The sequence below is a fragment of the Phasianus colchicus genome, chromosome 20 (assembly GCF_987193195.1).
Source record: "Phasianus colchicus chromosome 20, bPhaCol1.hap1.1, whole genome shotgun sequence".
Classification (NCBI taxonomy): domain Eukaryota; kingdom Metazoa; phylum Chordata; class Aves; order Galliformes; family Phasianidae; genus Phasianus; species Phasianus colchicus.
Window position 1 is genome coordinate 1618673 of NC_143455.1, and position 27523 is coordinate 1646195.

At 45.2% G+C, this 27523-nt stretch overlaps 1 protein-coding gene across 4 annotated transcripts in view; it reads right to left on the reverse strand.

Moving 5' to 3' along the window:
- Positions 1 to 18415: 18415 nt before the first annotated feature.
- The window catches only part of SHISA6 (shisa family member 6), a 224622-nt gene continuing 215514 nt past the window's right edge, over positions 18416 to 27523 (reverse strand). Inside the window, exon 6 of one of the 4 annotated variants that reach the window (XM_090122038.1) lies at positions 18416 to 20145. In XM_090122038.1, the coding sequence (XP_089978164.1) occupies positions 19595 to 20145 (551 nt within the window). In that variant the 3' untranslated portion in view covers positions 18416 to 19594. The remainder of the gene's footprint in view (positions 20146 to 27523) is intronic. The other 3 variants (XM_090122037.1, XM_090122041.1, XM_090122040.1) reach the window with 3 other exon arrangements.

Genomic DNA, 27523 nt, shown 5'->3' on the forward strand with positions numbered 1-27523 from the left:
TCAACTGCCCTTCCCATGGCCCTCTGTAGAGCTGAGGATGTGGCTCACCCAGGCAACGCTCACATTCAAGCTCTTCTGAAATACTGGGGAATTTTCAAGGGTCCTAAAGCATATGAATGTCATGAAAAGGCCACCTGGGGTGACCCAGCTAGATGAGGTGCTTAGAAAGAGAATATGAATGAAAGGCCGTATACAATGCATGTAGAGCTGAATGAAATGCTAGCAATATAATTACTGTGAGTCATCAAAGCTTTATAGGACATAGGTCTTGTCAAACAAATAAATGATGCAATTACTGGTTGGGCTGACAAAGGTAACTGCACAGATATAATAGAGTTAGTCCACAGGAGGCATTTAATTTCATAATGCATAATATGCTAATAAAATTTCGTTCAGAAAATGCAGAACAAGGGGGTGGGGATGGCTACTTGGCAGGTTTGGGAGGAAGGACTCCACGAGGAGTTGTTCTCTCAGCATGCCCTGGCAGTGGAAGGAGAGCTGATCAATGCTGGCAACACATCTAAACGGCAGGATGGGAAAAGAAGACATTTGGAGCACAGCAGTTAACTGAGAGCATGTTTGGTTCGGACAAAAATCCCTGAGTGCTGACCCATTTATATTAAACTGTGCTTGGATAAGAGTTAAGCAATAATCCCAGGCGAAGAGATAAGGTGATCCTGTCCCTGTAAGTTTAAGAAGAGCAGAGACTGACATCTCTGTTGTGCAGTTTAATCCTAATCCTAGCCCTAACCCTAAAACTAAGTCTAAAACTAACCATCAACCTTATCCTAACCCTAGCCCTAATCCTAAACATAATTCTAATCCTCAGCCTAAGCCTTAAAACTAAAAACAATCCTAACCACAAACTTAAACCATAACCCTAACTGTAAATAAGATTAATCCCTAACACCCAACCCCTAAAAGCTAACCCTAACACTAACCCTAATGCTAACCCTCAAACTATTCCTAACTCTGACACTGCTAACACTACTCTAAATGTAACTGTATCCTAATGCTAAACCTAATCCTAAAGCCAGCACAAACTCTATCCTAAACATTACCCTAACTGTAACCCTAAACTTAAGCCTAAATCTAAACTTAAGCCTACCCCTATCCTACTCCTACCTTTATCCCCACTCCTACCCTTACCCCTCCACCCCCTACTCCATCCCTATCCCTATCCCTATCCCTATCCCTATCCCTATCCCTATCCCTATCCCTATCCCTATCCCTATCCCTATCCCTATCCCTATCCCTATCCCTATCCCTATCCCTATCCCTATCCCTATCCCTAAAACAAATCCTGTCTCTAAATCTAGCCCTATCCTAACCATATCTTAATACTAAACTCCAACCGCAACACAAGTTCTATCCTAACCTTAACAAGGATAACCCTAATCTTAACCTTTAATCCTAAACATAACCCTAACCCTATCCCTAACCCTTAAAACTATCTGTAATCCTATGCCTAACCCCTAAACCTAACTCCAACTCTAACCCTAAACTCTTAACCCTAACCCTGAGAACTAAACCCTTATCCTAACCCCTAACCCTAGCTTAATCTTAATCCTAACCCTGAGCTAGAATAGCCCTTGCAGGGCTGTTTCCAGAGATGAAACCACCATGCTCTGGACTGTGTGCATACAGACAGTCCTCTGTCTCCTTGTGCATTAGACATTGTGCATTGAGGGTAATTGGCTTCTTGCAGATGTTTCAACATTCTGTAGAAGTACTGGTCCTGGCTCTGCTTGGAGATCATGCTGGAGCTTTTGACCTTGTGGCCAACAACTTACTTTGCCTACCTGCACATCTGATCCTATCCCTCTCTTTCCATACTAGTCAGGCTCTCTTCCCTATCAGTTTGTTCTTCTGAATCATTTGGCCCCAGCTTGTTTGGTTTAGGAACATATGGTCTGGTCAATGATAGCACCTCGTGTCAACCCAGGCTGGGCCAGTAGGACAGGAGGAGCAGGGTAAGCCACACGTCTGAGAACAAGACAGGGAACAAGAGGCATCTCCACAGATTAATGAGACATTTGATTGCCAGCTGGGATATACTTGACTTCAGAGGACCTCTGCATCTGGGAGCAATGCCAGTAAGGTGAAGAATAGAATAATTAGCATGGATTAGTGTGGATAAGCAAAAAAAAGAAAAATAAAAAGCTCTTTTAACACTGACAGGGAATGAAAGTAGAGAAGTGCTTTGTTGGAGGCAATCTCTTCCCCTTCAGTCTCTGTGTGCATACAGTGGATTATCTAATTTAGGGTTAAATCTGCATCTAAAGAATAGGCCAGGACTGCTGTTATGTGGGAGGTATCAAGATAGCTGCCTCCCTACCCTGGTCATCACACGTCACCCAACTGCACTTACTCATTCATGGGCTTACAATGAGCTGATCCTAATGTCAAGTAGCAGGAGTTTCTCCAAATAGTCCTTGCAGCCCCATCCTCACATGTATGCTAACCCCTTCTGTCATTTTGTTCATGTGTATGATATATGTATATGGATCCTTTTTTTGATATATGATTTCATGGCAGCCATAAGGGTTGTGTTGAGAAAGCAACATGCATCCTGCCCATGTCCATCTTGAAAGAAGACAACAAGCAAATGCTCTCAGTCTTCCAGGAAGATTGTTTTGTCAGTGTAACATGGAGAACTGAAGAACCGCAGAAGATTAACTCATCTTTTAACTTTCCCTTGTGGAGACTGGACTGGAAAATGTGTGCGTGTATGGATGGACCCCTGGTGGTGAGTTAGCTAGAGGTGTAAGTGCAAACAGCTCGCTCTCTCTGCAGAGACCATTTGGGAACTGGAGATGCTTTCACAGGGGCTGGTTACCATAGCGGGTTGTAGCTGGGATCACTCTGGAGAGCAGTGTGATGGATGAAATCACACCAGGCTAAGTTTTTCTAAAAGTGGCAGCTTGAAAAAGCTGAGATGTAGTTCACTAGTTCTGTACTTCATTGGTCCTCCACAGTAGATCTGCACTTTTTTCCCAGTCTGACAGCAATTGGCTTCAGCTTCCAGACATCTGCCAGATTGTTGTCTTTCCCAGTATGTTGCAGAGCCTTTCAGAACTTGGTGCTTTTCCCCATTAAGTTACCTGTGTTTTGCGAGCACGTTGCCTTTCAAGTCTCTTCAATTAACTAAACAGATTAAGCTTTTAAATCCTTTGCTTCAAAGTGTCCTATGCTGTCCTCAGCACAGTCATCCCGAGGTTAAAGTCACTTCCCTGCCTCTGTCCCTCTCCTCTGTTCCTACGTCTAAGAACAATATCAGCTTTCTTGTTGCTGAGTCATATGGAGCTGCAGTGCTACTCTAACCCCTAAATCCAGGTCAGTGTTGGGGCTTTTGGGGTCAGCTATAGTCATGGCTGCGTCAGCTGCAAAGCCATGTCAGAACTCTGAAACGACACCAGGTAGCTTCACTTAATAAAAAATAAATGAATAAATGTATATATCTGTATATATATATGAAATGTAGTCTGCATCTTGCCTGTGTTCATCAGCTTTAAAACCAGTGAATTTGAGTCTGATCCAGCCTGCCGTTACCCCTCTGTCTTGCGGAGCAGAGGAGCTGGCAGCTTGCCTGTAGCCGTGACTGAGGAGCAGCCTTTGCTGTGTCATGTAGGATGTCCAGCCCACAGTGCCCCATCCTGTGGTTCTCCCTCTGATGCCAAGTCACCCTCACCTCACAGCACACAAAAGGCCTCCTCGTCCCAACCCAAATGTGCTGCAGTGGAAGATGAGAAGCAGAGTGTGCGATCCTCCCCAGGCACTTTCTTTAGCTCCATTGATCTATACATTCCTGAGCTGATTTTGCTAGAAGAGCAGAGCAGGATGTAGATTTGAAGGAGAGAAGGTGACTTCCCCAAAGCTTTGTCCTACTTGTTCATCACCTCAGCCTGCAATGCTCACAGGTGATCACAGAATCATAGAATTACTAAGGTTGGAAAAACCTCCAACATCACTCAATCCAACTATCCACATACCACCGCTATTGCCCACTAAATCATGTCCCTAAGTACTACACCTATCCTTTCCTTAACCTCTGGGGGCAGTGACTCCTCCACTTCCATGAGCAGCCTGTTCTAATGCATTAACACTCTTTCTGAGAAGAAATTCTTTGAAACATTCAGCCTGAATCTCTCCCAGCACAACTCAAGGGCATTCCTTCTTCTCCTATCACTGTTACCTCGGAACAGAAGCTGACCCCCACCTCACCACAACCTCCTGTCAGAGAGTTTGAGGGAGCCATGAGTTCTCCCCTGGGTCTCTTCCAGACTGACCCATCCCAGTTCCCTCAGCCCCTGCCCATCAGATTTGTGCTCCAGCTCCATTGCCCTTCTCTGGACATGCTTCAGAGCCTCCATGTCTTTCTTGCAGTGAGGGGCTCAGAACTGAACACAGCACTCCAGGTGCAGCCTCACCAGTGCTGAGTACAGGGGATGATCACCTCCTGCTCTGCTGGCTGCTCTATTGCTGACACAAGCCAGGATGCCATTGGGCTTCTGGGCCACCTGGGCACTCTGTGGGCTCCCTTAGCACATCCTCCTTTCTGCTCTCCTGCAGACTTTGTACACATCAAGATGAGCACGGACAGCCTTGTTTTCCAAAACAGATCAGCAGGTCTTTCAGCAGGTTCTCCTGGCAGGAAGGATCATGGGATCACAGAATCACAGAACACCCCAAGTTGGAAGGGACCCATAAGGATCCCTGTGTCCAAATCCCAGTCCCACACAGGACCACTCAAAACCCAAACCCTATGAGAGAGCGGTGTCCCAGCGCTCCCTTAGCACCGACATCAGGGCCGTGCCCACCACCCTGGGCAGCTGTTCCATGCCCACCACCTTCTGGGGCAGACTCTTTCCCTGAGGCCCCAGCCCTCCCCTGTCACAGCCCCATGCTGTTCCCTCAGGCCCTGTTGCTGTCCCCAGAAAGCACAGCTCAGCGCTGCCCCTCCACTCCCTGTGAGGATCTGTAGGCCACCATGAAGCCTCCCCTCAGCCTGCTCTGCTCTGGGCCCAACAAACCACAGGACCTCAGTCACTCCTCACACATTTTTCCTCAGACCGTTCCCCACCTTATAGCCCACCTTTGGACAGTCTCTAGCTGTTCATGTCCTTATACTGTGGTGACCCAACTGTGCAAAATACTCAAGGCAAGGCTGCACCAGCACAGAGCAGAGTGGATGTCTGTGCTTGGATGTGTGCTGTGGACGTATAGGGGTTTTGTTAATTAACAACAAACAAGATGGCTGCTGGCTCCTTAGACAATGAGAAATTGCCTCCCGCTAAATGGAAAGCCTTTGAATTCCAATGCACTACAGCCCGGACATTGACTAATAGGCTTTCCAACAGGTGCTAATTTGAATTTACCTTGGGGAAAATACGTGATGTGGAAGGCAGATGAATCACATAATCCAACATTTGACTAAATACGTTTCTTGAGCTCTTTGATCTGTCCAATTATCTGCTACCAAGCTGCCGTGGGAAAATATATTCAAAACTTAACAGGAATGGGTGAAAATCATGAATTGTCACCCTCAGTGCTCATGGTTAGGGCAATGAAGAGGGCAGCAGGCATAACACAGCCTGACATGTCTTGGAGATGAATGATTGCCATTGCTGACCATATTCCATCAATGCCATGTCCTAACCAGCATGCTGCAGGCTGCAGCAGCCCCCAGATCTCTCTGTTCTTCAAATACTCCTGAGATTACTCACAGCTTGGGATGACTTGTTGGGAAGGCAAAAATGAGCCTTTAACTGGTGCTGGAGCCAGTGCAAAGCTGTGCCTTCTGCAGGCAGGGCCATCTCTGAATGCACACGCTTTGCTGGAGACAAATGGCTGTAGCAAGTTATTAGGGTTAGGGTTAACTTTTTGGGTAGGTTTATGGGGTTAGGATTAGGATTAGGGGTTAGAGTTAGATCAGAGGCCCTGCAGCAACAGCCATGTGTGACCAGTATGCTGCAGGGCTCCTGAACAAGCTGTCCAGCCTGTGAGCTCTCTCTACAGCCAAATCTCCAGCAAGTGTCCTCTGCCAGCAGACACCTAGTCTCCTTCCTCCATTTCAGTATGTGCTTTCATGTGATTGACAGTCAAATGTCTCCTGCTGTTTCTCCTGAATGAAAAGTTGTTCTCTGCTGCTGTGGGAGAGAAGAGAAGGTGCAGTGGAAGGATGCTCCATAGGATGTGTTGAAACCCTGGCAGCAAAGTCATCTGAGTGCTAAAAATAATCTCAAGATCTCCAGGGAATTGTGCTGGGTTGAGACTGACTGCCCAGCATGCAGGAGGGACAGGACCTCTACTGGTGTGTGGGGCAGCAATCAGCAAAACAGGACTCCAGCTTTGTCCAGTCTGTGCCTTACAAACTCTGCAGCAGCAAGCTGCCCAAGGAGCAGGTAGGAAATTTATTCTGCCAAGCAGCTGAACTCAGCCATGTCCTGAGATATGTTGGTTCCTCTTCTCTATCCAAATCAGAGCTGTAATGTTTTCTCATCCACTCACCTGCACATAAAGGCAGCACTGAAATGGCTGTGCTTTGTGGATGGGGAAACAGCCCAGCCCAGAGAGGCAGAGCAAGCAGGTGTGACCTACCTGTAGTAACCTGGTTCCAGCAAGTACCAGCCTGGGGGGGCTGAGCCAGTGAAGGGCATTACACCAAAGTCTGAGCTGGCTGCCAGATTCCTGTGTTGGTAAAGATTTTCTGGCACGGCTGGCTAATTGTTGAAGCTAGCTATCCACGTCTCCAGGCTGAGCTTCCTGAAACATACTCCACCCATATTCCACCTCCCCACACAGTCCTGGTTTTCCTACCTCGTCCTCAGAGATTAGAACAAGAGCATCTCTTCAGATCCCACAGACAGGGGATGTTTCTGTGTAAACACAGGCACTAAGAAAGCCTGGGTAAATGCATCTATTTTGCTCACAGCAGGCAGCTCAATTTGTCTTTAATGAGCACTAGCATGCTCTCCTGCTATCAGTCATAGCAATTACTCTGGACTCACCAGTTACATACAGAAAGCTTGGATAACCAGCTAATAGCCACACAGCAAAGCACATGGTGGCAACAAATGATACCGTGCCAAGGCCCTCATGCACACAGGAAGAGTCAGTCAATGACTTCATCTGGATACTTAGAGCAAGGCATGGGGATCCTGGGTTTCCTGCTGCAGGTGAAGGGCACTTTGCAGCTGGCTGCCCACCTGCAATAGTGGGTTAGAACAGGCTGCTGCCACATAGTGAAAGAGCAAGTGGGGTCCCTGCCATGCTGGCAGCTTTGAGGTGGACAGCAGGCTTTGTGGAGCTGCTGCCATCCCTGGGCTTTCACGCAGAGGCATGGTTTTGTGGCAAGAGAAATCAATGGCCCTGCATGCACAGGAACAGGAGAATTTGTCCTTGTCTGTTCTGAGACTTCCTCCCTTGAGACCTTCTCCACATGGGCGTGCTTCTTAGTAGACTTTTTGTGGATCGACTGGATCTGTAGAGGAGTGGTAAGGGCAGACAGCTCTCACAGGGCATATGAGGCAAGAAATTTGCTGCCAGTGGTCTGCTGACAACAAGAGAGCTGTGGCTGCTTTAGATCAAATGAGCAGAGCTGAGAGCAAATCTCTGGCATAGGTCTGCATTGTGTAGTCTCATGGGGCCTGTCTGTTTGAAAACACAGCAAATCCTCACTGAGCTGCTGCCTAGAGGTCTCTGGGGAACTGCTAATGAACATTTTCAATCTTTCACTGGTCTCTCTGCAAGTCCTGTATGGTACCTCTCAATCCTCCCACAGGCACTGGAGGATTGCAGCACCATCAGCCTCCCAGGGAGTGCAGGGATGAGCTGAGCAGGGATTTGAGCCATTCAGGATATCAGAAAAATGCTTAGAAGTGAACACTGGGTTTATTTCAGAAGTGTTCCTATTCTGATCATCAGCAGGTCTAAAGGGCAGCCTCACCAAAACCAAAATAATATCCTACTCAAAATATTAAAAAAAAATGTGAACAGTATGTGTGAAGCCAGCAGTGAACATGCCTTCAGCCCTGACCAAAGACACATGAGCACAACACGTTAGCACCAGCCCACCTGCTTCAACTTGTCCTTATTAGAGTATTATAGCCAAGGAGCCAAAGAATCCTAAATGAATCTTAATAATGGGCTTCCAAGGAGATGGAGAAGAGCAGCCACATATCAAAGATGGAGGTTATAACAGGAAGGCTTCTTGCAGAAGATATCATAATTGACAGCACAGTAATTGAAACAGAGCAGTGGCTTATTGATGGGATAGCTTCTGGGTAAGTGATGTGGATTTTTTGTTACAATTAGATTGTGTTTTGCAGCAGATAGCCCAGATTTTAAAACTACCTCAGTGCCTTTGGGCTAGTGCTTTTTGGCTTCATCTCTGTGTGTGTGTCAGCATGGCAGACAGGGCAGGTGGTAGATACGATGCTGGCTGCTCAGCATTTCCTACAAACTCTACTGAGGGTGGCATTGTTCAGGAAAGATTCAACATCAAACAAATCCTGGACAAAATTTCACTGAAAGATATTCAAAAATTAAAAATGTGAATATTGAGCATAGGAGCTAATGGGGACAGAGAAGGAGCTCTGTCCAAATGACAGCTCCAGAGCCACAGATTATCTGTTCTTACCCAGAAAACACAGCTACATTCAGATGACTGTATATGCTGCATAAAGTAAGTATGGCTTCCTGTTTCTCAGGATGCTCTGGCTGCCTCCCAGCACCTGCTTCAGCACAGCTCTGTGTATGCTGTGTGTTCTTTCACGGGGATGGGTAGATCCAGAAACAAGCAGGGGTTTCCTATCAGTCCTGTGCCTTCACAGAACCTGCTGAGCCTATAGAACATACTGGGAGGAAAACTTTGCACCTGCAGCTTCTGAACTTGCTTGGCTTGCAGGGAACAGTGAGAAGCATGTTCAGACAACGACAGGAGAGGGACTGGGGAGAGCTGGTGGGTATCTGTGCCGGAAAATGACACGTGAAAGATAGAGGAGGAGTAAAAGATGAAGCTGGGACAGTATTTTACTGAGTATTTATTGAAAATAACAAAATTGAGGTGATGCAAGATTGTATAAGATGTCCTCTCACCAAATGCAAAGTCAAACTCTAAATCAATTAGTAAACACCAACACAGAAACAGCTGTGCCGTCCATTGTATACTGTGCCTTGCACAGAACAGAACTTCTCTATAGGTGGGTACTAAAGGGACACTGTTGCCTGCAGAGCCTCAAATTTGGAAGAAGTTTCCCACAGGGAATGGGAAAGAGCTACTTGGCTGATGGAGGAGTTCGTGGGCAGTGTTTCTGGAGGCTGCCTGGAAGTTTGAAGTCTGTGTCTCCATGTACTGCCATGCATAAAAGACAGCACTGATTTGGGCCTCATTTTCTGAATGAGATGGCCCTCAGTTTGCAGGAATTCATAAATTCAACTGACGTTCTTCCTTTAAGACCTGAAAATGCTGTATGTTTTTTGGTTCACTTTATAAACCTGGCCCTGAGAGCGGATCAACACAGTACTACTACATTTCCTGGAGTCTTTCCTTTTTCAGTGGAGGATGTGAAATATGGGCAGTGAAGAAGGCAACAAGAGATGGCGTTTGCTCTACTAGAGAGTACTATTCAGGACAGCAGTGAAATCAAAAGGCACAGGATCTGGGCATTAGAATAAAAAAATCACCAAGGTTGGAAAAGACCTCCAAGATCATCTCCTCCAACCATCTACCCACCACCTACACCAGTATTTCCCTCAGTACAAATAAGTACTAAACCTCAGTACAACATCTAAATGTTTCCTGAACACCTTCAGGGATGGTTACTCCGCCACCTCCATTGCCTGACCACTCTTTTGAAGAAGAAATTCTTCCTAATATCCAACCTGAACCTTCTGGCACAACTTAAGGTTTTTCTCTTTCATCAGTGAGCTTCTTTCCTTCTCAGACATTCTACAACTAGCAGTGGAAGTGCCACTCCAGATCAGCACACAGGTGAAGTCACTGAGAAGGGCTAGGTAACTGAAGTCCAGTGGTTTGAGGGAAGTTTGATGGATGAGGTGTGGCAGGTGAAGTAGCAGAAAGATTTCCTTGATAGGAAATCCTTTGGGATCTATAGAGGGCCTGAATAAAGAATTTGCTGCCTGGAGGACTTTGCCAGAGGGAGCATGAACAGTGCAGTTGGTGTTCACTTTTTGAATAAATCAGAATTTGATGCCCTGGTCCAAAATAATCCTTGTATGAGCAGCCTCAGAAGGCAAATGGGTTAGACATCAATTTTATCTTGCACTAAGAGATGAAACTTTCAGCTGTTCAGTTACTTTCAGCAGGGACAGATGAACGTTGGTCTGAAAGGACTGAGATAGCTCCTGAGCTTTCCTGCAGCCAAACAGTTTTGATCACTGCAGGCACCTCTGTCCAACATAAAACTCTACAAAATCTCTGAGCAGATCCAGCTCCAAAGGAGTTCTGAGACAGCAGTTTGGCACTAAATCTTCTGAAAGACAATGAAGTCATCTCTGAGGTTATTCCTACCTTGATGCAGTCTTGTGCCAAGCAAGTGGAGACACTGAGAGGGTGAGAGAAAAAGATTTCTTCCTCTCCTACAGCAAATGTGAGCAGTGACTGCAGGGCTCAGGTGTGCTGCTGCTTTGGCAGATGCTGAGCTTGGTCAGCAGCCTGAATTCTAAGTTAAACTCAGAGTGCTTCCCAAAGCTTGAGGCACAAGGGAAGAGCTGGCATTTTGACAAGGAGGGAGATGGGGAACCAGGTCATATTCCCAGTCTGCTCCTGACTCACTGCATGACTGGGGTGAGTCACTTCCGAAGGTCTCTCCTTCTGATGTCCTCTCTACTCTGCAGGGAATGACAGTGCTCCTGGAGGCTCTTGCAAAGCTCCATTCATTATTAAATGCCTTTAAGTGTGCTAGTTAGTGCCTTGGAGGAAGGGCCCTGTGGAAACAGAGCCCTCCTTCATGGGCAGAAAACACATCTGTGTTTGAAGTGAGCTTCTGCTCACAGAAGAGTTCAACCCAAATTGTGGGTTTTGCCTATGAAAATAGCTGAGAGAAAGGTGATACTTTCTTCAAAGGATTACTGAAGCAATAAGGCTTAACATTAGCAACCACATTGCATTTATTACAACAAGAGACATCACCAATCTAGTCTGAATGTATTATAATCCACAACTGTACCCAGTTCCCAACCAAAGAAATGGGGCTTGCTGAAGCAGACTTGCTTTTCAGAAGAGAAACCACTCAGCTGTTGAAATTGTCTACACTCCAAAGCTTCACTTTTCATTGATAATTTGTTTCAGTAACTGCACCTCTAGCTTCAGGTTTCACCAGCTGGTTCTTCTGATGCTGGATTAAAGAGCTCTTTAATACCCTTAATTGCCACTTCCTGCAGGTGCTTGCACCTCTTAGCCTCTTGCTATGAATTAAAATGCTGAGCTTTGTAAAAACCTCACTGAAGAGCATTTCCCTACTCAGTTCTGGGTTGGACTGCTTCTCCATCCCTGTCTGCCCCAGAAGCCCTGCTCCAGTTCCTGGAGGTCTGGTTTCCTTTATTGCATTATGGCATTTTTTGTTCAAAAGGACCCAGAGTACCCTTGGCTCAGAACTTTCCTCTTTTGTTGCTCTTTGCTTGCAAAACCCTCCCTGTCTCCTGTAACTTCTAGGAGCAACAATTCAATTTCTGGATTGCCAAGCCTTGTGTTGAAAAGCATATTGTCTTTACCACTGGCAGTAGTACTTCAGAGGCAAAACCCACTGAAACTCCCACTTTGAGATCTGCTGCTGCACCCCTTTAACATCAGCTTTCTCAGTAACGTGCAGTGATAAAAGCTTAATTGGTTGTCAAGCAGCACATGATCCAGTACTGTAGAAAAGGCTAAACCTACTGTGTCTTTGACAGCTCAAATTTGAGTAACATTAGAGAACGAATTCAAGTTTGTTTGACAAGATCTGTTTTCCCTAAATGAATGTTGTCAGGTGTTAATTATTCTGAAGTCCTTTAACTCTTCATCATTTTTCAACATCTTTCCAAAGCAACTGAGACCAGGGCTAATGCTTAGGTTTGGCAGTCACATGTGTGGGGTTGGAGCTAGGGACAGTGGGACAGCTGCTGGGAAGATGACACCTATGGGCTGGCCACATCTCTCACTTGGACTCGTCCTCCTTCAGATTTCAGCAGCATTTCTGGATTTTCTCTTTCAAGAAGTAGACAGAGCCCTGACTCTTTTGCCTCGTGGATCTTACCTTTCCCATAGGGAAGGGTCGCTGCTTTGCTATGGAGAGTTTTACCCTCTTGTATCTCTGTGTCAGCAGGCGTGTGAGGAGGAAACAGCAGAACCTTGCTTTGGGAGTGACCCATGCCCAAGCTGTTTCCATGAAAGAAAAGAGACAGTTGGAAAATCCAGCCCTATTGATCCCCAGGTGACTCCACACCCATGCCATCATACCCATCCCCAAGTCCTACCAGACAAAGACCTTTTGTTTGGTGGTTCCCCTGCCAATCACTGGCCTTTCTCTTCTGCTGAGCTCTTCACCACAGTACTGAACTCAGTTATTACTGGAACTGGAAGCAGCAGGATTTATTGTTTTTTGAGGTAAGAATTGGCTCTGGCTTCATCTAAGTCATCATTGGCTCTCAGCACAATAAATCCTGCTGTTCTCCTCAATGCCTTTTATGGGAAGTGGAGAAATTAGCTAATTCCCCATTGCTCCCACCCCACTTATTACTGCTACAAAGGATTGGGTAATTATGAATAGAACCACCGGGCAAAATGAAACTTTGCCATTAAAAATGCTTTTTAATTAACTCTGCTGGGTTCATATGTTTCTTAGGAACTGCTGATTATTCCTTGTTGACTTTGAGCTCTGCTCTTAGGGCAATAGAAGACCCCAGACACCAACCCAGCCAGAGGGTAGGAAAAGGCACATCTTCCCCCCGGACCTGCCCTGGAAAATGATTATCTTCTCTTAGTGGTGTTGCATCTCAGAACTTCGTTAATCTATTTAAGCTGAGCAGCAAAGGAAACAGAAAGCGATGCGGAAAGACAGAAGAGGATCTAGGTGGGTGAGGGAAGGTGATGTGGTCATCTCAGCACCAAGGAGGTGGAGGGGAAGGATCTCCAGAACGAAGCACTCTTCTAGAGCTTCATGCCTCAGCCTGTATAAGCTGTGAGTTTGCAGAGGAGGGACAAGGGCAGAGAGGGACAGGGGACAGAGATGTGACATCAGCAGATGAGGAGAGTTTCTCCCAGAGCCCAGCACAGTGGGGACTGGCTGCCAGCAGCTCCGTGCTGGGAGGGGAGCACCTGCCCTCCATCGTCCTGTCCCCACAGTGTACTCTGAAAGCCTTCTGATGCCTCAACAGTGCTCATTTCCAGAAATCCTTCCCAATTACCAATGATCCTATTTTTGTAATACAAGCAAATCTGCATAATGCTGAAAGCAAATTAATATGAGCATCAAAATACAAATTTTTACATTTCCTCCACTAAAAAAAAAAAAAAGAGAAATACTCTTCCACTGTCATCCTTGTTGGTAGTGGTGAGGGATGCTTAGTGAGGCAGTGAGGCACATGCTCTGGCTTCATTGGCTTGCATCTCAAATGAGTGATGAGGAAATTCCTGCATGTGCAGTCCTGCCAACGGCAAAAGCCAAGCCCCAGCTGAAGCCTCTAATGCTATGGGGCATTTCATGAGTTATGATTTTGCAGAACAAGGCTTTCTAGATGGAGAGTGAATCATGGCTTGCCAATGTAAAATTAAAGGAGGCCGATTTGAAAATAAAAACTTATAGGCTAGCATGACAAAATTTTACAGCATATAATAACGTCTTGCTTCTTCCCCCTGCTATTTTCTGGCATGATGATGAAATGCAATAAATACATACATAAAAATAATGACTCTTCCAGACCTTGTAGCTTTCATTTTAATAGACGCTATTTAAGTACACACAGAAATATAGATATCTACCTTTCAAACGCTGGTTACAAAGGTTGGGAAGGCTGCCCGGAAAATGGCCTTTTATTTTTCCTCAATAGATATCAAAAGGAAACAATTTGTATGTTGAAATTGCCTTTATTTTTGAATCCATAAATATTTGTTACTGACAAAAGTGGAAAAATCCTTAAGACTAAATTTTACTAAACTGATAATATTTTTGTTTACAGTACATACAGAATGTGCTTTTACGGGTAAGTATAACAACAAGAATAATACAGAGAAAAAACAGTCAAATACTGCTCATCTTGAAGCCTCTTTAATGGTTAACCAAGAGTCTGTGCAAAGTTATAGATACAAATGTACTTCCTCTTCAGTACTACCGTATAATAAACATGGAATCCATAAACTGGGCTAAAGCACAAAAATATCCACTTAACCCCTCTTAGGAAATATTGTCCCCCAAACTAAAAATATTACAGTAAGAAGTGTCTTTCTCAGAGCCAAGAAATTCTTGCTACAAAAATGCCTAACAGGTTTACAGACAGAAGGTTGGGAGTGGATACGAAGCACATGGGCAGAGGGTGGGGATGGGGCAACACACGTCTCCTCCGGCCGAGACCTCCTGGACATCACAGGTCATGGTGGAGACATGAGACGTTGCCTTGCTCGCTGCTGAGATTTCATTTCCAGATTTATTCCGGCATGCTCATGTCATTGGTCTGACTCTCCCCTCGCTCCCGAAAGGTGAAGTGTAGGTTGGTTTTCTCAACTGGGATCTGGGCTCGTTGAGGGCACCTCTTTGGCAGCCTTGAGCCAGTTAGGAGAGGCTGCGAGCAGCACCTTCCACCATCCGCTCACAGGCACACAGCATACGAGCGACCGTTCTCTAAGAAGCAGCCCCAGCACGGGCTTATTGCTAGCAGCACTTTGTAGGAAAAATATTTCAGCCTCCTTCTCACGTATTCCCCCTAACTTCTTACTCGACTGAAATATACTTGAATGTGAAATCTGTATGTGTTAAATATATTTCAGCTGAGTTCGAAACAAAACTAAGCTACTTCTCCATCACATGAACTGCAGATGGCAAATTGTTAACAAACTAGAACGCTTACTTCAAATACAATTAAAGTCACCCTGTTTCATGGTGATTTTGTTTGATGTGGAGGAAGAAGATGAAGAAATCTTCCCAGCTATTAGGACCTACACCTCTCTTACAAAAATGATGCCAGGCCCTTGCAGACTTCTGGTGAGAAAGCTTCTGATAGACAAAAGCACAGAGATATGCATGCTCGAAGCCCAGGTTTATGGGATTAGCATTGCAGCCAGCTAGGTTAGCAGAACGTAAATATAGGCCAGGAAAGGAGGGCTTATTTCCACATAACTTTTTCTCCCACCCACCCCATCCCCAAGAAAGAGAAAGAGAATATCATTTATAAAAGGAACATTAAAACACTGAAAAATATTTTGTTTTTCCTTAAAACGCAATTCGCTGTCATTAGAAGTCTTTGACAAAATTTCTGTTCCATATGGTGATCTGCACGGTTCATTAAAAACAGTTTTCCACATTTCAAAGAGTGGGTCAATACATTTTGGAAGCTTAGATTGATACAGGGTCCATTAGTACTTTACGACTGCATTTTACAGTATATACATATATATGTGTGTTTATGCGTATACACATAAACATACATGTATCTGTATCAATGAGATATTTGTATGTAATTGTATGAAACCCAGTGCAGCTCACTATTAAGTGTTGCTGCTTGGGGAATGCAAATTATTATCAGTTTGTAGGAAAGAATATAAACCTTCCTACATCACTCTCCCCCAGTCCCTGCACATGCACACTTGGAACTGGATGTTCCACAGATGTGTTTTCACCTGTGAGTTGGAGCAAAAGACAGATCAATTCTTCAGAGTATATTAGATTAATCAAGGCAGATCATATTTTACTGTACAGAGGAGTGTGACTGCTTCCTGCTTTTGTCCTGAGTGCAGAATGAAATGGGGACTCAGACAAGAGGAGAAAGCAGAAAAATCACAGAGCAGGTAACAGTGTTCCTCAGAGCTGCTGCCTGCCAGCGGGACCACGACCATAAGGAAAGCAGTGTGAAGTCATGGGGGCTGCATCCCCCCGACCCCAGCACTCTCATTCTGGACAGACTGGATTGCAACACATCAGACACGATGTGGCAGGACAGTGGTGACAAACAACAGTAATAAAAATGTTTCTCACTTCTACAGTGCCTGTTGTGAGAGAGTCTCAAAGCACTTCAAAGACTGTATGGTATGAACCCTCACAATGCCTCTGTGGAATAGGAAAGTGTTGCTATTATCATTGCGTGTTGACCACAGAAAACAGAAATGCTGGGGACCAGACTGTGTACCATGACTCCCAAATGGACCAAGTGCCATTTTGGTGACAAACTCTCAGAAAAAGGAATAAAATCATGTAAGAACACCTGTACGTGCTGAAATGCCACTACTCTAGCTACCAACCCGTTCCAACACACAGTGCAAGCCAAGGGAACACACAGTTCCTTTTCAGACACAAACCCTTCCAGAAGAAGTCTGGGCAGCCATTCGGGCCTTGGTGCCTTCTGAAACAAATTTGCTGAAATTTTTCTGTGGTAGTGGCAGAGTCCCAGGAGAAATTTGGCCTAGAAAGGCTGTTTAGTGGTTCTAATGGGACACATCTGCCTGAAACTGTTGTGTGGGTGGGAGAGGTGAGGAGACAGGGACACGATTTCTTTGGAGGATTATTCAGAAGTTAGCAGAAGGCCTGTGATGTTGGTCAGTCAGAATAAGAGACGGCTCTGAGGTCAGAAGGCCAGGGGCACAGCATCTGCTTGGGCTACTTGGGTGGAAAACTTCCATATTTGCATCCGGTCCAGCAGCTTCTTCGTTGACAAACAGAACACTTAGACAAAGATGAGAGCTTGGGACAAACAGCTTAGGAGATGGAAAGAGTGCTGACCCCACATGGTCACCTCTGCTCCTCCAGCTCTGCCACCTCAGCTCCTGCAGACTTTAGGGTGGACTCTCCTCTCCCACAGTGTTAATCTCTCTGCTTGCAGAGGGGAAGATCTTGGCTTTGTCTGGGACAAAAATGAATGGAAGAGCCCCGGAAAATTAGCAGGGACAGTCTCCCTGTCAGTCATGTACATTTCTCTTCAAATCAGTCACCAACTTCTGGCTGCAAGGAATTAAGTCACCGAGGGCGATGTTTGCACAGAGATGTGCCTCTGTGAAGAAATATCCCGTGACTGAACTGAGGAGCTTGGAGGTAGTCAGGGGAGAGGAGTGTCCATCAAAGCAAAGGGTCAGAAGATGAGGTGAGAGCCTTTCCTCACTTGTCCCTCCCACACCACTGAACTTCTACCCTGATCCATGCACAATTCTGTTTTTTGCCCAGAACGGCTTTGCCCAAGGCTGCATGGAAATGGCCACTTAGATCACATAGGCTCTTATTTGTTCTTTTTCAGCTCAGTTTCCGTCAAACAAAGCCCCAGGTCTTCTCTCAGATGGAGTCTATTCTAAACGCAGTCTCCATCAGCTGAGGAAGAAAGCCCATGAACTAGGAGCAGCAACCCCAGCATGGTCTGAGAAAGTGAAGGGCCTTGGTTCTCTTTTGAAAACTATCACAGTGAAAGCCAGCATGGCCACCCCACTGAAGCCTATTTTGAAATCACCTGGAATAGACTGCATGCTCCTCCTGCCTATCCTGCACCAGAAGAACCAGGTGCTGCATCATGAGCCCTGCATGAGACTCAAGCTCACAACCTACAATCAGTGTATGCAGTATTGAGCTGGGGACATCATTAAGGCCAAGAGGCAGGAGGTATTTATGGGGAAGAGGAGAACAGAGCTAACTTAGACAGAGTTCGCTGAGGAGAAAGTAGAAAATGACTCAGGGTGAGGATGTGAGAGAGACGTGCCATGTGGAAACGTGTTTACAATCTAAAGTCAGTCATCTTTTTACCCCAAGGAGGGATCATACCTGACCTTTGGATTGGTGCTTGGGTGCATGCATGTGCTGGGGCTTTGAGTTCACACCATGGACAGGAATTGCTGGATAGTGCCCAGCATCACTGCAGCTACAGCACTGGGGCTGCGTGGCCTTCAGAACCAGAGACCCTTTCCTGGCCAAAGAAAGTTCTAGTGTGAGTTGGTTCTGCAGGATTTTAAAGGAGAACAGATAAAAGGAATACAAATAATAATAATAATAAAAGGAACAACAAAAGAATCCAGAGCAGATCCTAATCTGTGTAGAAAGCCAGAGATAAAACCCTCACTAATTCTGGGCCCACAAGTCTATTCTTAAAAGATTTTACAAATATACATTATCTAATTACCATTATATCAGATATACAACATGCCCGTTTATTATAATTATGCTGGATATATAATTTATATGCATGAAATGGAACTGTCTGCATGGTTAGAACTGGGACTCGGTGGAATTGGAATTTGGAAGGTTTCTTTTTGGGCCATTATATGGTAAGACAACCATGGAAAATTACCAGCTTGCTTTTCTGTAGACAGACACTCTCAGCTTTGAGCTTCTGCTAAGTCTGGAAAGAGATTTGCTACATACAGAGTTCCAGGTCGCAACTAAAAGAAAGAAACATGTTGGGAAATGGGAATTGGACTGGTGGAAAATGCTATCAGGAAAAGAAACTCCTGGGGAGAAATTGAGATGAAACCCACGGTAGACTTTCCTGGCAGGGGTGTTGGTGGAGTCAGCACTTCCCCCAGCACAGGTCAGCAGAGTGAAGCTGAACAAATTCTGGCACTAGAGCCTCAGCAGTGGCAAGAAGCTGGAGGAGAGATAAGTTGTTCCTCCTTCCTATTTACATGTTGGAGACAGTAAGATACTAGAATGAGTGGAGAAGGGGTCTAACAAGCATTTCAGTATATTTGTGCTTATTGAAGACGTCAACCCCACTACTTCCTACACTGAGAGAGCAGGCGATTTGTAGGCACTAGTATATTTTTATCTTATGAGTATATTTAATATAAACTAAATCTTTATTTCTCAGCCAGGCTATTCTTGTCCCTAGATCTGCCAGTCCCTTAGGAAAGTCTGCCCTTGAATTTGTTCCAAGGGTGAGGAAGAACAGATGGATGGGTGCTGGCTGGTACTGAGTGGTCTGGAGGTGATCCCCAGCTGCCAGAAGCTGACCTACTTGCTACTGAAAGGTCAACCGTGAGGACTGGCATGAGGGATGACAACAGGGCCCCTTCCTGCCAGGATGGAGCACTGCATTTTCTCCTCCCTGTCACGGGCTGCATGAGACTGGTTCTGCTTGTAACAACTGAAAAGTCTTAAATTGATAAAAATAATCAGATAATGTAGGTGAGCCCTTGGAAGGAGCCATCTACTTACTATGGCTTTCTTTGACAGAAACTGATGCACGTCAGGAAGTTTCCTCCATTATCCCTCACTATTTTCAGTTTGGTTGGGTTCTTCTTATGTAACTGATGTAGAGGCGGCTTTAAAAACAATGTGGATGGGACTGTCAGAGAAATCTTTTCAGACACTGAGTTATTAGAGGTTATCTTGGCCTATAAGGCCACTGCAGTATGGGGTGCTGTGGCCACCCCAGTCCTTAATGAATATCTACAATGCTCGAGGTCATATCAAACAGTCACCTCTGTTTTGCTCGCTGTGCGGTAGTGGTGGTGGTGTCCTGGGATATAATGCAGTTGTTCTACCGTGTTGTGCCGTCGGGAGGCGAACGCTTGGCGCTTGGCGGATGTTGGGTTCATCCCTAAGGTATTGTACAAGTTATTTGAGGCACTAGGATGGGAGTGCATTTTTGTCATCCTGTAGCGATCCAAGACAGGTGTTGAAACAAAGACGTCTGTGTGTGACAATGCCCGTGACATGGACTGCTCGGGGTATCCCGACCGCTCCGGGGAGAGCAGAGGGTCCTGGGAGTGGAGACGCTCCGCGGACAGAAGCTGTTCATCTGAGAGGATCCGTTCATAGGACATGCTAAACTCCTCAGGCATGATCCTCTCAGGAGACAGCACCCTGTCCTGGGACATGGCCCTGATGGGACGGCGGGGCCTGTCCCTGTGGTTGGTCTGTTGAGACATTTTGATGACGTTGATGGGGAGCGTGCCCCGGGCTGCCAGGTCGGGCAGGTGTCTCCTCCTCATGTAGTACTCATCAGCCTCTTTGTCAGCTGTGGGAAAAGAAAGGGAACGGTTAGAAATGTCAGAGTGCTCTCCCACAGGGTGAGAATGGGTGGTGTGCTCCACACAGCCACGTAGAAGCCTCGCAGTAAGACCAGAGGGCTGTCTGCTAGCAGCTGGCCCTGGGCATGGACTTCCATGTCCGGATGCTGCCTGTTGGAGGGACACCAGCCCCACGTGAGTTGTGTGGCCATGGGTTTATCAGCAATAATTGTGTGCAGACAGGTGTAATTCCTTTCATGATGCATCACACCTTCTTGCACAACAGACACAGCAGACTCTGTATGCTGCTGAATCCAGACCATGGTATCACACGATTTGCAGAAACAGCAAGTTATGGAGAAGTGATCCAACATCACCTTCACAATGCACTTACAAAGAAAGCATAGAGAAAGCAGGGTGAGGCAGGCAATTTTCCCACTTGGGGAAACTCATACCTCTGGCCTCAAACATGGATGCGCTGTGAAACCCCTAAGCTACCTCAAAACATTGTTAATTACTATTCTTGAATATTTGTAAATGTGCTTACGAAGTGTCTCTGGTGAGTATGGGATGTTCGCTCTGAGATGTTGAATCATATGCCTGAGGTTTTATTTTCCAGTGTTTCTTTACACTGCTTAATATTGTGGAGTTTATTTCATGGAAAATTGCTTGCTCAGTTTGCTTCTTCTCTGCCTTAAATGATCTCTTTGTTGCAGAATTCTTTTTGGATTTCAAACAAATGCTTCAGCCTCGGGGAGGATTTTACCTGCTGCAGATACGTCCCAGCATACTACTTAAATCCCAGAGCAGATGGAGTGACCTGATTCAAACAACTTGTGGTTTGAAGATGAAGGAAAAACCCAGCTTTCTGGTAAAACACTTTGATGTTCATATGCCTTATGCTGGAGGAGTAGGACTACCTGGCTGGAAGGAGGATCATCAGTCTTTGGGTTTCAAGACAGCACAGCTTGTGGACCATCATGATGTGCCTGTGACTGCAGGTGTAAAGCATGGAGCACCAGTCCCTTATCAGAAATACACTATCATTAAATGGAAGTTCCCAACAGTGTCTACATGGAGTGGGTGGAGGGGGTGGAGGTGTGTCTACAGCTCAACACTAAGAATCTGTATGTGTCTTTCTCCTTCATTTCCTTTTCTGAGATGCTTTTTTGATGTGTCCCATCTTTTCTGGCTCATCAGTGGCTCCAGAAGACCCCAGAGTAAGACTCGTCTCAGACACGTGGCAAACAGCCTTCATCTCCATGGAGAAGACAACAGAACATCCTCTGGTGTGCAGGAAGTGTCTTCCTCATTCAAAAGCAAAGTGAAATTCTCCACCTTATAGAGAAAACAAGGTCTCTTGCAACTAATCTGACAGGAGCAGCCTGGTGCAGGGACCACAGAGTTGGGAACACGCGCAGAACGCAATGTGCACTTATCATCTCAAGCCAAGTGCTGATGGACATCATCTCCTAAATGCCACTCCTACGGCCTGCCATACAAATTCCTTTGCAAAATCTTTTGCCTGTAAGACACCTATGGTAAAGATCATGAGAAAAGGAAGGCCTGTCGTTTTCTCAGCTGCAATATTTCACTGCACTGATACAGATGATGTTAGATGGGAAAGTATACAATGGTGGAAGAGCAAAAAAGCACATGTAGAGTTTCTGAGGATGTTCAAGTGATAAAAATCACAAAGATCTGATTTAGAACTGTTAGGCAATAATGAAGTGGGTGAAGTAGATGATCCTCTTGTGGAACAGCATCCTGTTCTGGGACATGGCCCTGGTGATATGGTGGAGCCTATACCCTTGTTCTACAATGCTTGGATTCTATGTAGACATTCAATATATATAGCAGTTAAGCAGAAACTTGGTGAGATGTACTTAAGCAGAAACTGTTTATTCTGACACAGACATAAATCTGTAGTTTTTACACAACACATCAGGGGAGGAGGAATTGGCTGGCTGTCCCATGAGGCGCAGTGTTAGCTGAGGAAATGTCAGCACTTTATGATACTTAATTGGGTGCTGACAGCACCCAAATCCCAGAAGTTTGTTCACAAGAGAGCATTTAAAATTAGTGCCTTGGGCTCTTCAGAAAGAACTCATGGTGCTGCAAGCAGCCTATGCTAGGTAACCTCACTCACTGATTTCTTCCTCTCCCCCGGATGTTGTTCCTCATGTTCCTGCAAGCAGTCCACACAGCCCAGTGTGTCCATGAGGAAGATGTCTGGTCCTTCTGCATCCAAAAATCCAAGCCGAGAATGCGTGTGCTGAAATGCACGCCCTGCTGGCACCATCACTGGTGCTGAGCTCTTCTTGACAGCCCACACTCTGCCAGGGCATGAGGATTACCCAGAGCTCTCCTCTGTTGGCACGCTCACTGTGGATGGGATTTGCTCAGCAGATTATTGTAGAAGTGTGTCTTTTTTTTTTTTTTTTTTGGTAATAAAAAACTTCTAAGAAGAATCTTGTTGCAAATGTCAGAGAACAGCTCTCTTGTCATCCAACCCTTGTGCCTTTAAAACCACCTTTTAGGAAGCCTTGGAATAACTAGGCAGTTTTGATATGGCCCCAGTAATGGTAGATATTTGTATTCTATCCTGTGGCCGTAGATAGACTTGCACACACTTAGTGTGCATGGACTTGATAATGATGTGTGAGGCTGGTTGCAGAATAGGAGCTGAGCAATTAGCACTCTGGCACTTGGCCTCTGCTCTGGACGAGAGAATTGCTGCTGGATTTGCCCAAGTGACTCTAAATAGATGTAATTAAAGCAGAGAACATCCCAAATGGAGATGTGCTTGGATGCTCACACCTGGCCATGGTAATTGCCAGAGGAGCTAAACCAGCCTAAGTGAGGTTTGCAGTGGTTTGAGCCTCCTACTGAGGCAGCAGAATCAGCTGATTAAAAGTGGTTCAAAGTTGCTCCTTGCTAATTTAGGTGAACAATGCAGCATGGTCTACACTCCAAAAAGTTTTGCTAATTGGAAACATTAAAAATATCCTTTCATTAAAAATAAGCCTTCTTCACTGTTTTAAGAGATGGAAGTCTGCATGGCCTTTTGCTGGCAGTTGCTAACTCATTCAGGTCCTGATTTCACTTTAAAGGTGTTCCTAAGCTCACATAGGCTGTCTCCTCCTTTGCTGCTGAGAGACACAGGTAGATGTTGGCACAGCTATTCCAGGAATATTTTCGGGTGTACACAAACTTCACATCTTCTCCAAGGAATCAAAACTGTAAAATGTCGACAACATGCTGGTTTAATTAGACAGCAGCTGCTGACTCTGGAAGGTGATGTCAGTTGAGTGTTACTGGAGCAGCGATGGAGGACGTAGCTCCATGAGAGGCCAAGTATCACACCAGTGCCTTTGTGTGTGAAGGGGAAGATCTACAGCAATGTTTTCATACCAGAGAAGAACACTGAAACATACATGGCTTCAGGCTTCAGAGCTTCAAGGCTTCAAGTGCATCACCAAGTGCTGGTGGTGCTGGAACTGCTGATGGCTGGTCACCTTTGTTTGCTAAAACCAAAATCGCAGAATCATAGAATGAGTTGGAAGGGACCCTTCAAGGCCACTGCAGGGTTCAACTCCCTGCAATGAGCAGGGACAGCTACAGCTTGACCAGATCTCAGAGCCCTGTCCATCCTGACCTTGAATGTCTCCAGGGATGGGTCACCCACCACCTCCCTGGGCATATCCATGTGCCCAGGACCTGAAACCTTCCAATCTGTTTCATCCCATCCTCACTGCATCAGCAAGTTCACGGATAACTAGACACTGTTACTGCTACTCCTTATTGTTTTATTGATGCTCATGTGATAACTGGCATTTTTAAATTTAGCCAAAATAAAACTGCAATTGAATATGTTTCTCTCTTATAGATGTGCTCAAAAAGGTGTCCTGAGTGGATTTCTAAGGGCCAGAAGTGATGAGCAGACAGGAGAACATCACTGGTCTATTGATTAATGGAGATTTCTCTTAAAAAAAAAAAAAAAAAAAAAAAAAAAAAAGCCAGCCTCATATTTCTGGGGCTTCACTCATATTTTTCAAATGCTTAGCAGTGGAGTTAAGGGAAATCACACTTTTCTGGATAATTTATTTTTCTTTTCTTCCCATTCTTTCCCCTTATGTTAGTTCCTGGAACATTGCCAGGGCTTGTCTCCCCAAACATCCAGACTGCTGATTGCTTTAGGACAAGCTGACCTGCACAGGAGATTTCTGTTTCTCTCATTTGCAGGGGGAGTCCCAAATGAGTACTTCCTCACATCTCACCTCAGCCTGCCTAAAATGAGTGAGACAAAGCCACTGCAGGAAGGAGAGCACAGCTCCTCCAATGTTGTGATTAGAGAAATGAGGTACATTGGTGGGTTTCTGAGAAAAGACAGTGGAAAAGACACTGATGATTTTTCTCCCTGTGGTTAGTATGATTAAAACATATGCATGTTCATCTGTATGTAAGGTCATCAGAGCAATTTATTTGCTTTTCTTTCTCAGCAGTTCCAGTGCATTCCCTCGTTGGCCTTGGCTTTCCTCTTTCAATTGGCTTTAACATTTTCAAGCTGCCAAGTCATTTGTGATGATCCTTCAGCCAATACCAAGTGGTTTAATATGCCTGAAAATATTAGCTTCCTTTCTGACTGACCTTTCTCACTCAGCTGGGACAGCAGTTCCCTGGGGTGCTGGGAAGGGCAGAATTGACACAGATGCTCTTGCTCAGCTGCATGTTCCCACACTCTGCTCACTGCTGCTCTTCCCATGCACAAGCCCAGCATCAAAACGTGGCTTATTATCCAGCAATGGATTTGATAGTTTGCCAAATCAATGTGGGGGTCAGTGAGAGACTGGCACCTTGATATGACAGAGATGGCTGTCCTTTGTTGCTGATTACAAAGATGCCTGGATGACATGGAGGCCAAATGCCTGATGGCTGGAGTAGGGTAGGATCTGACCATATCCCCACTGAGCTCTGGCTCCTTATCATTAGCAAGGTGATAGTAAGTGGCATTTCTTCTTGGTTATTTAATTTAGATGTCTTTCACTACTGGTGAAAGCAAGTGATGTTTAACCTGAAGCAACCCAAACCATTAGCTGAAGTATCACTCAGTATCTAATGCCTTTTGTTTGACTCAAATAGAAAGACAGTATTTGTTACTGAGCTTTTCACAGCATTCTTTTTTTCTTTCTTTTCTTTTCTTTTCTTTTCTTTTCTTTTCTTTTCTTTTCTTTTCTTTTCTTTTCTTTTCTTTTCTTTTCTTTTCTTTTCTTTTCTTTTCTTTTCTTTTCTTTTCTTTTCTTTTCTTTTCTTTTCTTTTCTTTTCTTTTCTTTTCTTTTCTTTTCTTTTCTTTTCTTTTCTTTTCTAACGATGGCAGGGAGTTCATTAGAAACAACTAATTTTAAATATGAAAAACTGAAATACGATAATTCATTTGCAAAGCCCCAGATTTTATGTTGCCTCTAGCTCCTTTATATGGAATAAGAAAATGATATTGCTGGCATTGTTGAAGAGGAGGTCTGAATTCCTTTTTCCTTTTGGCTCCAGAGAAGACTGGCTATAAGAATGGGATTCATTAATCCTTCTTCTCCAAGAGAGTGGTCAGGTGCTGAAACGGGCTGTCCAGGGAGGTGGTGGAGTCACCATAACTGGAGATGTTCAAGGAACATTTATTTATATGTCATACTGAGGGATGTGGTTTAGTGGGGAAATATTGGTGGGGGGTGGATGGTTGGACAGTGATCTTGGAGGTCTTTTCCAACCTTGGTGATTCTGTGATACTAAAGGTGCAATGCATTCGCAAGCCCAGAGCGGTAGCGTGGGATGCTTAGCACTTTTAGAGCTGAAACTATTTAGTTACCTAAACACACAGTGTGGGGTAGTTGGCTTGGCATTTATCAACCACTGTTCATGGGGATGCAAACTATATCTAGATCTGCCAGTGATGGGCAAATAGCTGGTGTTCTCCTTGCAGGATGCAAGAATTTCATTCTAGGGCCAGTGCTGCTGAAGCAGTAAGAGTGTGGATGAACCCCACATACCTTCCACAGCCAATGACCAGAGATTAACTCTCATATTCCTAGACTGATGTTGACTGCCAGGTGTCCCCTGAATGGGGACAGGAACAATGACTGCCCAGAGGGGCAGGAATTGCTCACAAGAGGAGCTGCTAAGGAGGACTTAGAGGTCCTGGTTGACTCTAAGAAAACTTAACAAGAGCCAGTATGCGCTTGGAGCTTGGAAGGTCAACAGTATTCTGGGTTCCAACAGAAGAGGAGCAGCCAGCAGGGCAAGGGAAGGGATTGTCCCTTTCTATTCTGCCCTTATGAGGCCCCATCTGGAGTACTGCATCCAACTCTGGGGCCCTCAACACAGGAAAGATGTTGAGCTTTTGGAGAGAGTCCAGAGGAGGACCACGGAGATGCTCAGAGGGCTGGAGCACTTCTCCTAAGAAGACTGGCTGAAGAACTGGGCTTGTTTAGTCTGAAGAAGAGAAGGCTGTGGGGAGACATCATTGTGGCCTTCTATTATTTAAAGAGAGTTTAGAAACATGAGGGAAATCAACATTTTACTTGGGTAGATAGTGATAGGACAAGGGGGAATGGTTTTAAACTAAAGGAAGGAAGATTTAGACTAGACATCAGGGGAAGTTTTTAACAGAGAGAGTGGAGAGGTGCTGGAACAGCTGCCCAGAGAGGCTGTGGATGCCCCATCCCTGGAGGTGTTCAAGGTCTGTTGGATGGGGCCCTGGGCAATCTAATCTAGTACATGAGATAGCAGTTGGCAATCCTGCCTGTGGGGAGGGAAGGCGGATTGGAACTTAATGATCCTTGAGGTCTCTTCCAACCCAAGTCATTCTATGATTCTATGAAGAGAAAGGCTGACTCTGCTCTGCACATTCTAGAAGGCATTTGAGCTTGACACCTTAACACAAATCTATTTTTGCCTCTTTAAACAAATATTTAGGAAATAATGCAGGAAGTCAACATATACTCTCCTGCGACCTGCTGAGGGGCACGTTGGACATGTAAGGAGATGTCTTTTCTTCAACTGCAGAACAAGTTTTTTGAGACCCCATGGATCAGACACCTGGTAAGGTAATGACCAGTGCATGGATGGAGTTGCTTGGTCAGAGTGCATTTATATTCAGTGTGAGCTGGGTAAGCATTGCAGGAGTAGATACAGAAAAGAGTTCAGATCTGAGGTACATTTCCAGATGTTGGCGTTGAAAGGTGTGGGAGGTTCAGTTAGCATTCATTTGTTGTTTTTTAATGTTCCAGTGAGATACATCAATATCCTTAGCAGGAAGCTCAAGGCATTTTCAATGAGCATCTATGCACAGTATATAAAACAATAGATGAATCTCAGTCTGGAAGACGTCTGGA